Source organism: Myotis brandtii, unplaced genomic scaffold (genome assembly GCF_000412655.1).
Source record: "Myotis brandtii unplaced genomic scaffold, ASM41265v1 scaffold156, whole genome shotgun sequence".
Lineage (NCBI taxonomy): Eukaryota > Metazoa > Chordata > Mammalia > Chiroptera > Vespertilionidae > Myotis > Myotis brandtii.
In genome coordinates, this window is record NW_005355666.1 from 968,087 (window position 1) to 980,647 (window position 12,561).

At 36.1% G+C, this 12,561-nt stretch overlaps 1 protein-coding gene across 2 annotated transcripts in view; it reads left to right on the plus strand.

Annotated features, from left to right (window-relative positions):
* The window catches only part of POLA1 (polymerase (DNA directed), alpha 1, catalytic subunit), a 314,757-nt gene that overhangs the window by 39,744 nt on the left and 262,452 nt on the right, over positions 1-12,561 (plus strand). For both annotated transcript variants that reach the window (XM_014536066.1, XM_005861768.2), the window contains exons 20-26: positions 1,536-1,711; positions 3,968-4,097; positions 4,579-4,698; positions 5,744-5,843; positions 7,108-7,232; positions 11,688-11,837; positions 12,213-12,335. In XM_014536066.1, coding sequence (XP_014391552.1) covers positions 1,536-1,711; positions 3,968-4,097; positions 4,579-4,698; positions 5,744-5,843; positions 7,108-7,232; positions 11,688-11,837; positions 12,213-12,335 — 924 coding nt within the window. The remainder of the gene's footprint in view (positions 1-1,535; positions 1,712-3,967; positions 4,098-4,578; positions 4,699-5,743; positions 5,844-7,107; positions 7,233-11,687; positions 11,838-12,212; positions 12,336-12,561) is intronic.

A 12,561-nucleotide genomic window follows, 5' to 3' on the forward strand; every position in this document is an offset into this window, starting at 1 on the left:
GGTAATCGCTGCAAGCACCTCTGAGAGAAAGCCGCCCTCGAGTTCCGACCGATGCCAGACAGTCCAGTTTCTCCCCGTATGAGTCTGGGTCCCCAGAGACTTGCCTGGAACTGGAGTTCAGAGCAGTCGAGAGCTTGAGACTCCCTCCCAATTGAAAAAGACAACCACGTCCTCAGTTGCCAGCCCTTTCCACGTGCGCCTCGGTACTTCTGCGCCTCTGTACCTCTGCACTTCTGCACCTCCTCTGAGTCTCAGTGTTCTTTTCTCTTTCCTTCTAGTTGTAGAATTTCCACTCAGCCAGCCTTCCTGTGGTTCTGGATGATGTCCGTTTTGTCTTTTAGTTGTATTTTTTTTCCACTGCCTAGTTATTTAAATTAGCTGTTAGAATCTGGAGACAGCCTATATATGTTACCTCCACTTCAGCTGTACCAAAGCACTAGCCTACTGTAGAGCAGAGTTTCAGGGTTCAGAGTTCATTGAGTGTGATTATTCAGGGAGGCGATGGGAAGGAAGGATGAGAGGGAGCTGACACTGAATGTATAAGACGGCAATGGGCTAAGTGCCTGCTGTAAAGAACTTGTTCAAAATCATAGGCCTATCTGATTCTTTTAAGCCCATGCACTTTCATTCTACCTGCTTGCTTCACTTAGATCAGTGGTTCTCAACCTTCTGGCCCTTTAAATACAGTTCCTCATGTTGTGACCCAACCATAAAATTATTTTCGTTGCTACTTCATAATTGTAATGTTGCTACTGTTATGAATCGTAATGTAAATATCTGATATGCAGGATGGTCTTAGGCGACCCCTGTGAAAGGTTCGTCCGACCGCCAAAGGGGTCGCGACCCACAGGTTGAGATCCGCTGACTTAGAGAGATGTTGGTGTTTTGTATGAAGTGCCTTTGTTTCCTAAACTTGATACTGCTCAATGCTTGAAATCTTATTTTACTTAAAGTCTCCAAATAAAATGGGCATGTTGTCTCATCAGAGAACTTAGAAATCTGTACCTTTTATAATGCTCTTCAGAGGATTGGAATTGGAGCCACTGCTCTTGCTTTTTTCCTTATTCATATCTTTGAGGTAATAGAGAGGTTATTAACAATTCATCAGAACACTTGCCTAAATTAACTCGTTACCCTCTTCAAGGTTTTCTTTATATAGCATCTTTTTGGCGAGGTTTACCCTGACAACCCCATTTAAGATTCAGCTTCGCCAAATACGTTGTTTCCTCACCCTGCTCTACTTTTTCTCTTTTCCATATACTTGTTACACCTAAAACTATAATTTCTTGTTTTATGATACCTATTTTTTATTGTATATTTCAAATGAGATCAGGACTCTTTTCTCTTTTGTTCACTGCTATATCCGAGTACCTAGAAAAGTGTTGTTCAAAAATATTTAATTAATGACTGGATGAATGGAAGAATGAGAGTTTCATTATTGGAATTTTTGGGCTACCCTCAAATAAGTTAGCACAAAATGTTCTCTCTCAGTGCCTGCTTTTCCATGCTATTTACTTTTTGTCTTTCCCTTGTAGGGCAGGAGTGGATATGGTGAAAGAAATGCTACCTGTGGCCGAATGATCTGTGATGTGGAAATTTCGGCAAAAGAATTAATTCGTTGTAAAAGCTACCATTTGTCTGAACTTGTTCAACAGATTCTGAAAACTGAAAGGGTTGTAATCCCCGTGGAAAATATGCGAAATATGTACAGGTATGATCTTGGATGCTTCAGAATTGGATTTGTCTTGAAATTAGCAAAAGAAAGACAGCAGTACCATTCTTAGGAGCGTGTGGTGCTATGGAGAGGAACATTGTCTTCATGTCAACACCACCATCTCCGTTACTTCAATAATAATTTGAACCATTTTGCCTTTTGAATTATTCTACTTTGATCAGTTTATCTCTATCTCCCTCACTTAACACCATCTTGATGTTTCCTAAGAGCAGTTTGGAAATTAATGTGATATTTATGTTTTCATCCTTAATTCATTAATTCATGAATTAGTGTAAATATTTTAGAAGTATAAAAACTGAGAAATCATTAAGTTATTTAGAGAGATTGCTCGATTATTTCTTCCAGCTTTGTTGAGGTAAAATTGACAAAAAATGTGTATATTTAAGGTATGCAACTTGATGTTTGATATACATATACAGTATGAAATAATCATCGCATTCAAGCTAATTAGCTTATCACCTTACAATTTTTTTGTGTGGTAAGACCATTTAAGATTTAACCTCTTAGCAAATTTTAAGTATATGATACAATATTGTTAACTGTAATCACATTGCTGTACATTAGATTTCCAGAGCTTATTCATTTTGTGTAACTGGAACTTTGTGCTTGATTATTTCTTAAATAAGGTTTCTTTTACCCCTCTGGCCACTTGTTTTCTGCCCATTCTTCCTGAGTCCTTGGACTGCTTCCCTTTCTGACTGTGCTTCTTTTCCAGGTGATCTCATCAAGTCTCAGAGAGTTCAATACCATGTGGGTACTGATGCCTCGCACTGACATTTCTTCAGCTTAGACTTTCCCCTGAAGTCCAGACTCATGTAGTCACCTGCCTGTTCTACTTAGTGTCTATTATGAACCTCCAACTTAACTTGAGCTCCTGATCTTCTCCCCTAGGTTTCTCTTGTAGTCTTTCCTTTAGTAATGGTAACTCTATTTTTCCGGTGCTGCTGGAAACTTAAGTTGTCCTCAGGCCCAAACCTCTGAGGTAGTCATGATTCTTATCTCTGACATGCACATTCAGTCTTTCAGGAAATCCTGACAGCTCTATCTTCAAAATATGTCTAGATCTGATCACTTCTTTTCCATTCCATTGGACTCACCCTGGTCCAAACTACCAACCTCTTTCCTCTGGATGACTAGGTCTTATATTAGCCTTCTCACTGGCCTACTTGGTTTTGCTCTTGACCCCTTGCTTTCTATTCTCAACCCCAGAACTAGATTATCCTGCTAAAGTTAAGTCAGATATGGCGCTCTGCTCAGAATCTTCCAGTGGCTTTCTGTTTCATTCAGAGTAAAATCCAAAGTCCTTATGTTGACTTACAAGGTCCTATGTCAGTGGTTCTCAACCTTCTGGCCCTTTAAATACAGTTCCTCATGTTGTGACCCAACCATAAAATTATTTTCGTTGCTACTTCATAACTGTAATGTTGCTACTGTTATGAATCGTAATGTAAATATCTGATATGCAGGATGGTCTTAGGCGACCCCTGTGAAAGGGTTGTTCAACCGCCAAAAGGGTCGCGACCCACAGGTTGAGAACCGCTGTCCTATGTACTGTGTCTCTCTGCCATTAACTCTGCCCTTGTCTTCTGTTCTCTCCATCTTTCTCTCTGTTCCAGCCATTGGTCTCCATCCTGGTCCTAGAACTACCATATTTACACTTAACTCGGGGCCTTTGAATGTGCTGTTCTGTCTTCCTGGAATGCTCTTCCCTCAGATACCCAGTTATTCTCAGTGAACTCTTTCCCGGTTCCCTAGCTGAAAATTCAGTCTCTGCTCCTGACACTTAATATTCCCTTTCATTTTTTTTTCTCGCTTTAACTTAGCATTACATAACATACCATACATATATTTAATTTGTTATTTATACTTTGTCTCCCCTATGAGGATACAAGCCCATTGAGGACAGGATACCTGGCACATAGTAGGCATGCGAGACATACTTATTAGATGGAATGAATGAAAGGTTTCAGGTAGTTTCCAGGTTGTAGTTAAATACAGAACTTCACTTTATTTTTGTGGGATTTTTTTGTGTTTTGAGAGGGGCATTGGGATTGATGGTATGAATGAATTCCTAGTTTTATACCGACCTTATTTTAAATTATTTTCAAAGCCAAAGTGCCGTTGCTCTGGTTACTTATACCAAAGATTTTTATAATATTTTATGAAGTTCTGATTATAGTCATTGTTTCGTTTAATTACTTGATTCTGTTTCATTCTTACTTTTCTGTACAGTGAACCTTCTCATCTGTTGTACCTGTTGGAACACACCTGGAAAGATGCCAGGTTCATTTTGCAGATCTTGTGTGAGCTAAATGTTCTTCCATTAGCATTGCAGATCACTAACATCGCTGGGAACATTATGGTAAATTTAACTTGGAGGGGGAAAAAGCATTTCCTGTTGGATTCAGTGTTTGCTTGGGGTAGTTGTTATATGATAATGAGTCTAAATGCATACTTATAAAATGAGTGACTTGTATTCTGAAAGCTGGGCTTCTTTTGTAAAATGAAGAACTGGTTGGGAGAAGGGGAGGAAAACCAGGTGCAGTATGTTGAAATTTGGGTGAACATAAGATCATCTCTAACATCTGGCTGTGTCTCATTTGTGGAATGGCCCACTAGGAAGTAAAGAAATAGCCTAAGTTGTCAGTATTTTAAGCTTTTTGTCTCCTTTTAACTATAATGCTTAAAGAAAATGCTAGGAATAATTTAGTACCTTTAAAAAATAGCCCTTGTTATGAGGAATGATTTTGAAGGAGGTGCTATGATTAAATTTACCAGGTCAAAGTTGCTCTTATTTGTTGTGATTTTGAGCTCAAATTTAAAAGAGAAATTCTGTTTAATAGTCTAGGACGCTGATGGGTGGACGAGCTGAGCGTAATGAGTTCTTGTTGCTTCACGCATTTTATGAAAACAACTATATTGTGCCTGACAAGCAGATTTTCAGGAAGCCTCAGCAAAAACTGGTGGGTCTAAAATTATATAGCATTTTGCCTTTTCTTATCACCCCCTTTTATTACCTATATAGCTTTTTTTGCTGTGATAACATCTGCTTCCAAAATAATCCCTGTATACTGTAGAAACTGAGTCAGGTTTGTTCTGTTGTGTTTGTGTGGTCATTTCCTTTTCCACTCTTCTCTGTACAGATAAAATTATAAAATAGGAAGTTCTTTGAGGGAGGCATTAGGCCTCTCTGACGCGTGACTGTACATAGAAAGTGTTTTGGCACCTTACTTAGCCCTACACAAAGCTACATGCCAGTTAAATCTTTTATTTTCTTAAACCCGTGAGCCTTTATTTTTGTGTTGCATTATACGTACTAGTGACATCAAGATCACCACAATCAGGTTTCTAAAGTGGCTTCCAAAGTTAGCTACTATTTTATTGGCACGGATAGAATTGATTCAGAATGGGAATTTAATATTAAAATGATTCAGGTATTTTCTTATTTTATGTACATTATCAAAATTGGTATAGGGAATATTGACTTAGAGAAATTTGACTTCTGCTGAGCAGCATTGAATGTTGGCCATTAACAAACTACTTGGGAATAAATTTTTAGTATATGGACATACTTATTTTAAGGTGTCCATATTAACGTTTAGAATAATGGTAATATCTATATGAAGTAATTTTCTATTTTTATATCATGAATATTAGAGTAATGAATTTAAGGAGACTCTTCTACAAACCCAACTTTTATATAATATCAAGAGTTATTTTTCTAGTATCTATTGATTTTTAAAAAGTGAAGTTCTATGAATTCAGAACTATTTTAAAGTCAAATTTGCGCACTTATTAGCTCAGAGAGAAAGCATTTGTTTTGGTAACTACCATGCTTGGCATTCATTTGTATTCATGAGTATGTTTCAATAACTGTGGTCCTACCACTAAAACTACAGAATGTTTGTTAAAACTGTATACTGCATTTGGAAAAGGAGGGAGTCATAAAACTTCTTAATTAGTTAATTAGTTGCTGGCTGGTGAAGTTATCTTTCCATTTGATATTAGGGAGATGAAGATGAAGACATCGATGGAGATGTCAATAAATACAAGAAAGGACGGAAGAAAGCAGCTTATGCTGGAGGCTTGGTATTGGACCCTAAAGTTGGTAAGGCTGAGCAGTGGGCTGGCTTGCCCTGGTGTTAAGGAATTTCTTTATGCAGAGTGAGGCTTGAGAAACTAAAAGACATGAATTATATTTTGTAGGTTTTCAAATAGGTCTCATAATAACATTATTTTATATTGGACAGCAAAATTAAAGAAAGTATAGACAGTAACCACCAAATTGAACTTTAATAGGATAATAGCTTTTCCCTGTTCTGAATAGTAAAGATGTTTTGTGGTACACAGAGGAGAAAGTGTCTTTTTTTTAGCATCTTAATCATTTTTCAGTATACAGATGAGTGGTGTTAGGTATATTCACATTGTTGTGCAGGAATTAATGTGAATTTTATCAAGTAACTTAAACTCTGAGTAGGAGACATTTAAAATTATTAGCTGTAGTAAAACAGATCAGTAGTACAGTTGTCCTTCAGTGTTAGATCAATCTGGGCTTGAATTCTGGCTGTGATCTTGGGCTTCCTGTTGAACCTCTGAAAGCCTCAGTTTTCTTTTCTGTAAAATTGAGATAAGAATAATATCTGTCACGGAGACATTTAAGGAATAAAAGGGATTGTTTAGTATAGTGCCCAACACAGAGTAAGCTTTTAATATGTTTGCTGTTGTTATTATTGTCTTATTAATGGACATTTACTTTTATTCAGTTTCTTCTTAAGGTGAAGAAAACTCTTTGTAAGTGTCCTAGAGAAATATAGTAGCTTTCTGTTCACCCTTTGCAAGTAAAAAGGGGTGGATCGTTCCACTACTGACATGTATACATCTCTTGTGTGATTTTAGTACAGTTTGTGTACAGGTAAGTGGGCTGCTCATTTTATTCTTTGAAGGTATGATTGTAAAAAATGTATATAACCACTCATTGTAGAGATCACTAAATATTTTTGGGGTGGAGATGGGAGGGAATGCTTGCTCGAGGGAGAATTTAACAACATTTAAAAAAAATAAATATGACACCTGCCAAAGTGATATGGGGAAGTGTTTGCCTATCATAATGGTGTACGTTGGGAACTTCTGGGGAAAGGGCTGGTTGTAGCTGGTTTCAAGGTGAGAGAGGACCTCTTTTGTGAACTGAGTTTTCACTCTAGTCCAAGTCATTTTTATAGCATTGTAGTAGACTCTTTTTTTTCCTTTTGTCTACCTCACAGCTCTGGATAGTATATTGTTTCTAACATACTTCAGATTATAGTACTTCTAATGTGATCTTTTGACAAATCTACTTTTTGAAAAGACTTCGTAATGTGCCTTTTATATTGCAGGTTTTTATGATAAGTTCATTTTGCTTCTGGACTTCAACAGTTTATATCCTTCCATCATTCAGGAATTCAACATTTGTTTTACAACAGTGCAAAGAGTTGCTTCAGAGACACAAAAGGTTACAGAGGTTTGTGTTCAACTGGGGGGCTCTTGAAATTGAGATTAAAAGTAGTACTTAAAGAAGAGAACCAAAATATTTAGTTTTCCCTCTTAAAAGGTACATTATATCCTTTTTAGTGGTCAGAAAAAGGGGAGGGTTGTATAGGAGGAAACTCTGACTGGTTTTGAGTCTTTTTTATTTAACAGCTTTATTGCGATGTAATTCACATACCATATACAATTTAGTCATTTAAAGTCTAAATTTAATGGTTGTTAGTGTATTCAGAGATTTATAACTTTCACCATAGTTAATATTAGGACATTTTCATTACTCTTCAAAGAAACCCCCTAACTTTTACTTGTAACTTCCCTTAATACCTCCACCTCTCCCAGGTCTAGGCAAACACTACTCTTTCTGCTTCTATAGATTTGTGTATTTTTGACATTTCATATAAATGGAATCACATGTGACCTGTGTCTAGCTTATTTCACTTAGCATACTGTTTTCAGGATTCATTCATATTGTAGCATGTATTAGTACTTCATTCCTTCTTATTGCTGAATATTTAATTGTATGGAAGTATATCACATTTTGTTTGTTTTAGAGTCATCTCAATTTATGCAAAATGGCTGCTGGGATTTTGATAGGAATTGTATTGGATCTGTAGATCAGTTTGGGGAGTATTGTCTTAAGAATGTTAAATCTTCCATTTATTTACGTATGTAATTTCTTTCAATGATGTTTTCTAGTTTTCAGTGTATAAGTCTTGCACTTATTAAAATTAAATTTATTCATAAGTATTTTATCCTTTTTGATACTATTATAAATGAAATTGTTTTCTTAATTTCAAGATTTGTTCATTGCTAATATATAGAAAAATAACTGCTGCACTCATGTATTAGTTCTAATAGTTTTGTGGATTCCATAGGATTTTTTTGGATATACGATCATGTCATCTGTGAATAAAGATCATTTAATTCTTTCCTATTTGGATGCCTTATATTTCTTTTCCTTGCCTAATTCCCCTAACTAGAACCTCCAGTACAATGTTAAATAGAAGTGCAAGAGCAGACACCCATGTCTTGTTCCTGATCTTTGGTGACAGCATCTAATCTTTCATCATTAAGTATAATGTTAGCCGTAGGTTTCCCATAGATGTCCTTTACAAGGTTGAGGAAGCTCCCTTCTGTTCCTAGTTCATTCTCGTTTATTGAGTGTTTTATCACAAAAGGGTATTGTACCAACCTGCATTTCTGGGATAAGTCCCACTTGTTCTTGGCGTATAATCTTGTTTTATATGTTGCTGGATTTGATTTACTAGTATTTTGTTGAGGAGTTTTTGTCTGGATTCATAAGGGCTGTTGGTGTGTAGTCTTTTCTTATGTTTTTGGTTTTGGTATTAGGTTAATACTGGCCTGATAGAATGGGTTGGGAAGTAATCCCTCCTTTTCTGTATTTTGGACTTGTCTGTGAGGGATTTGTGTTAATTATTTAAATATTTGGTAGAATTCACTAGTGAAAATTATCCGGTCTTAACCCCCCCCCCCCCTTTTTTTAAAATTACTAATTCAAACTATTGTTATAGGTCTTTTCAGATTTTCTATTTTCCCTTCAGTCAGTTTCAGTTGTTTGTGTCTTTCTAGGGATTTGTCCATTTCATGTAGGTTATCTAATTTATTGGCATAAAATTGTTTATAGTATTCTTTTAAAATCATTGCTATTTATTTAAGTTCAGTAGGGATGTTCCCTCTTTTATTTCTGATTTTAGTAATTTGACTGTTCTTTTTTTCTTTGTCAATATAGCCAAAGTTTGTTAATTTTATTGGTCTTTTCAAAGAAGCACCTCTGGTTTCCTTGATTTTTCTGTTGCTTTTTTTATTCTCTATTTCATTCATTTCTTCTGTAATCTTTATTCTTTTCTCTGCTTTCTTTGGTTTAGTTTGCCCTTTGTCTAGTGTCTTAAGGTGGAAGTTTAGGTTATAGATTTCAGACTGTCTCTTGTAATATAAATATACACAATTATAAATTTTCCTACAAGCACTGCTTTAGCTTCATCTATGAGTTTTGTTATATCACATTTGCCTTTTCATAGTCAGTCCCATTTCCCCTATGTCTACCATTGATCTGACTTCTATCACCATAGTTTAATCTTGCTTGTTCTAGAATTCATGTAAATAGAGTGATACAGTATGTACTCTTTTGTGTCTGGATTTTTTGTTCAACATAATGTTTTTGAGCTTCATCCAGTGGTTCTTTCCTTTCTACTGCTGAGGAATTATTCCACATTTTATTCTCCTGAGATTAGCATCGGATTGACTTCAGTTTTTGGCTATTGGTAATAAAACTGCTGTGAATATTCTTATATGGATCTTTTTGTGGATTTGTGCTTTCATTTTTGGTGGGGTCAATACTTACGGAGTGAATTTGCTGTTTGTTGGGGAAGTATATGTTTAATTTGATAAGAACCTGTCATACTGTTTTCCTAAGCAGTTGTATCATTTTACACTCCTACCAGCTATGTATGCGAGTTGTTCCCCATCTTCATCAACACTTGTTATTTTCAATCTTATAAATTTTGTCTATGCAAGCATTGCCTAATGATTTTACTCACTAAATAGCCCTTTTAAAATAATCTTTTTTTATTTCTCTCACATGGATTTTAATCTAACCAGTGATCCTTCAGTCAACAGTTTTATATAGGGCTTAATAATTTATTAACTTTCAGTAGGGAAATTGGTTAGATTTGATTCTCCAGCAGTAAAAGATATAAATTAACATACTACCTTGTATGTTGTTTTTCTCTGCTTCTTTGTACATGTGGCAGATGTCTATTTGCCCTCCAGCTCCTGAACTTACATTTCTTTTTAGTTCCATCCACATGCTTGGGAGCTGTTTCTCAGTCCCTGTTCCATCTTCCCAGAAGAGAGAATCTTGTAGGCTTGCCTCGCTCTCTTGGTCCCATCAGTTGTGACCACAGGGGTGGGTTCAGAGTACAAACATGGGTACTAAGAATGGGCCTTCCTATGGGACTAGAGGATAATTTTACAGAGAAGGTATTAGGTAGACATCCCCAAAAGGTAGTAGCTGCATTTCCTGCAACTGTGTCAGCATTGTGATAATTTTCATTATCTAGCACTCTCCCCCTACCCCGTTTTATTCGAATTTTTCATTTTGGATTTTGGATATATGATGGAATCATTTCAGAGTTAAAAGGGAACTTAGAGGTAATCTACGAAATACTATACATGTAGCAATTTATAGGTTCTCATTTTCCTGTACAGTCAGTCATTTGGTCTTCAGAACAGCTAGTGCCACACTGGTAGTGGCAGTAGAGCCGGTCGTGGATTATAAATTTCCTGACTCTAAATCCTTTTAGTTTAGTTTTTATCTGACCGCCATAGATTGGAATATATACCAAGATCTCTTTAATAGGTTTCTTACCATCTTTTGCTATATTGGAAAGCAATAAGTCCCTGCTACTATTGTAAGATTGTTCATTGGAAGATACTGATCTTTATAAAATTAGATACTTTGTAAAAGCTGGGTTATCAAGTGGCATCGACTTGACATACTTTAAGCCAAGAGGTTTATTTTTAATTCTGAATCTTTGAAAGGGCAAATTTGCCTGGCTTTTCTTTGCAGTCTATTAACGGAATTAATGGAAGTCTGAGAGAAATGGTTTAATGCTTTCCCTGCTTTTTTTGCTATAAATTATAATATAAGAAGACTACTGGTTGCTTTTCTAGAATGTTGCTATTCTTTTACTGATTGCAAAGCAATTTATAGATAAAAGGTACTACATATATGCTAAGGAATATATACAGGGTGGGAAAAAGTAGGCTTACAGTTCGTATGGAAAATAATACAGTAATTAATACAAGAATAAACTGTGTTTCTCGTACTCACTACTGTAAAACTACTTTTGACCACCCATGTATGTATTAATTTTTAGTAATGTCATGACCTATTTAAATATGCGTTCCAAATTCTTGAAAGAAATTTGCTGATTTAGTATTTAGACTTATTTTTGTGTCTAAAACATTTATAGTATTTGCTATGATTTTCCATAGTTTTAAAAATTTTATAGCATTTTGTTTGGTAGTATACATGACTTAAAACAGTAGTTTCATTGCTGTTTGTTTTTTTTAATCCTAGGAATCTCTCTTACTGTTTTATTTTAAAAACAATTTCCCCAAACTTGTTTCTCCCCAATCTTGTTGAAGAAAGGAGAGGAGCGTGTGTAAAAATTCACCCCTTTAAAGATATCTACTGTATCAATGTCTAGAGGGGTGGGAGTATTGACTTGTTCTGCTGCAACCCTCTCAGTCTTTCTTTACCACCCATGCATTATTGACCCTTACTGTACAATATAAGAAAGTACTTTTTCCACATGTGATCAGAGGGTAAAGCTCCCACAAAATGTTTTAGAAATTTATTTAATGAAAGTTGATTTGTCTGAAATTTCTGTTGTGTGTTCATCAGGATGAAGAACAAGAACAGATCCCCGAGCTGCCAGATCCAAGCTTAGAAATGGGCATTTTGCCCAGAGAGATCCGGAAACTGGTAGAGCGGAGAAAACAAGTCAAACAGCTAATGAAGCAGCAAGATTTAAATCCAGACCTTGTTCTTCAGGTATAACTTTTCAACTAAGAGACATCTGAGTGACAGTCTCAGCTTTTAGAAATTGATTATCTGAGAGTGATTTAAACATGATGCTGTGGGCAAATGCATGTGCCTATTTTACATTTGTGGGTAGGAAACCATTCAAAAAACCACTAGAGCGCCTCAAAATGGAAGGTACTTCTATCTGCAAAGCTGTATCTGGGGAAGATCCTTCTGACTTCAGTTTTGGGGTCTCTGAGAGGACAGGTTGGATGTGTTAAGAGTTCTTTTTTTTCCAGGGATATTGAGGGTTTCTCCTCACTGGTCATTTAGAAAGGCATCTAATGTAATGCTTAAGCATTTGCCAATATTATTGTTTGTCTTTTGTTCTTGTGTGGCCTGCAGTATGACATTCGACAGAAGGCTTTGAAGCTCACAGCAAACAGTATGTACGGCTGCCTGGGATTTTGCTACAGCAGATTTTACGCCAAACCACTGGCTGCTTTGGTGACATACAAAGGAAGGGAGGTAAATAGTGTAATATCACATCTCTAAAAAGGAGAGTTTTTTAAATCTTCTTTTGACTTTAAGAGTATTTTTAACCATACAATAATGTGGGAGAACCAGCTTGTTACCTAGTTATACAGCTTCAAGTATCCCCTTTTCAGGACAAAATTGAGAGAGATGGGCTTTTAGGTAAGGATCCATTCATTCATCTATTAAGTGTGTGTGTGTGTGTGTGTGTGTGTGTGTG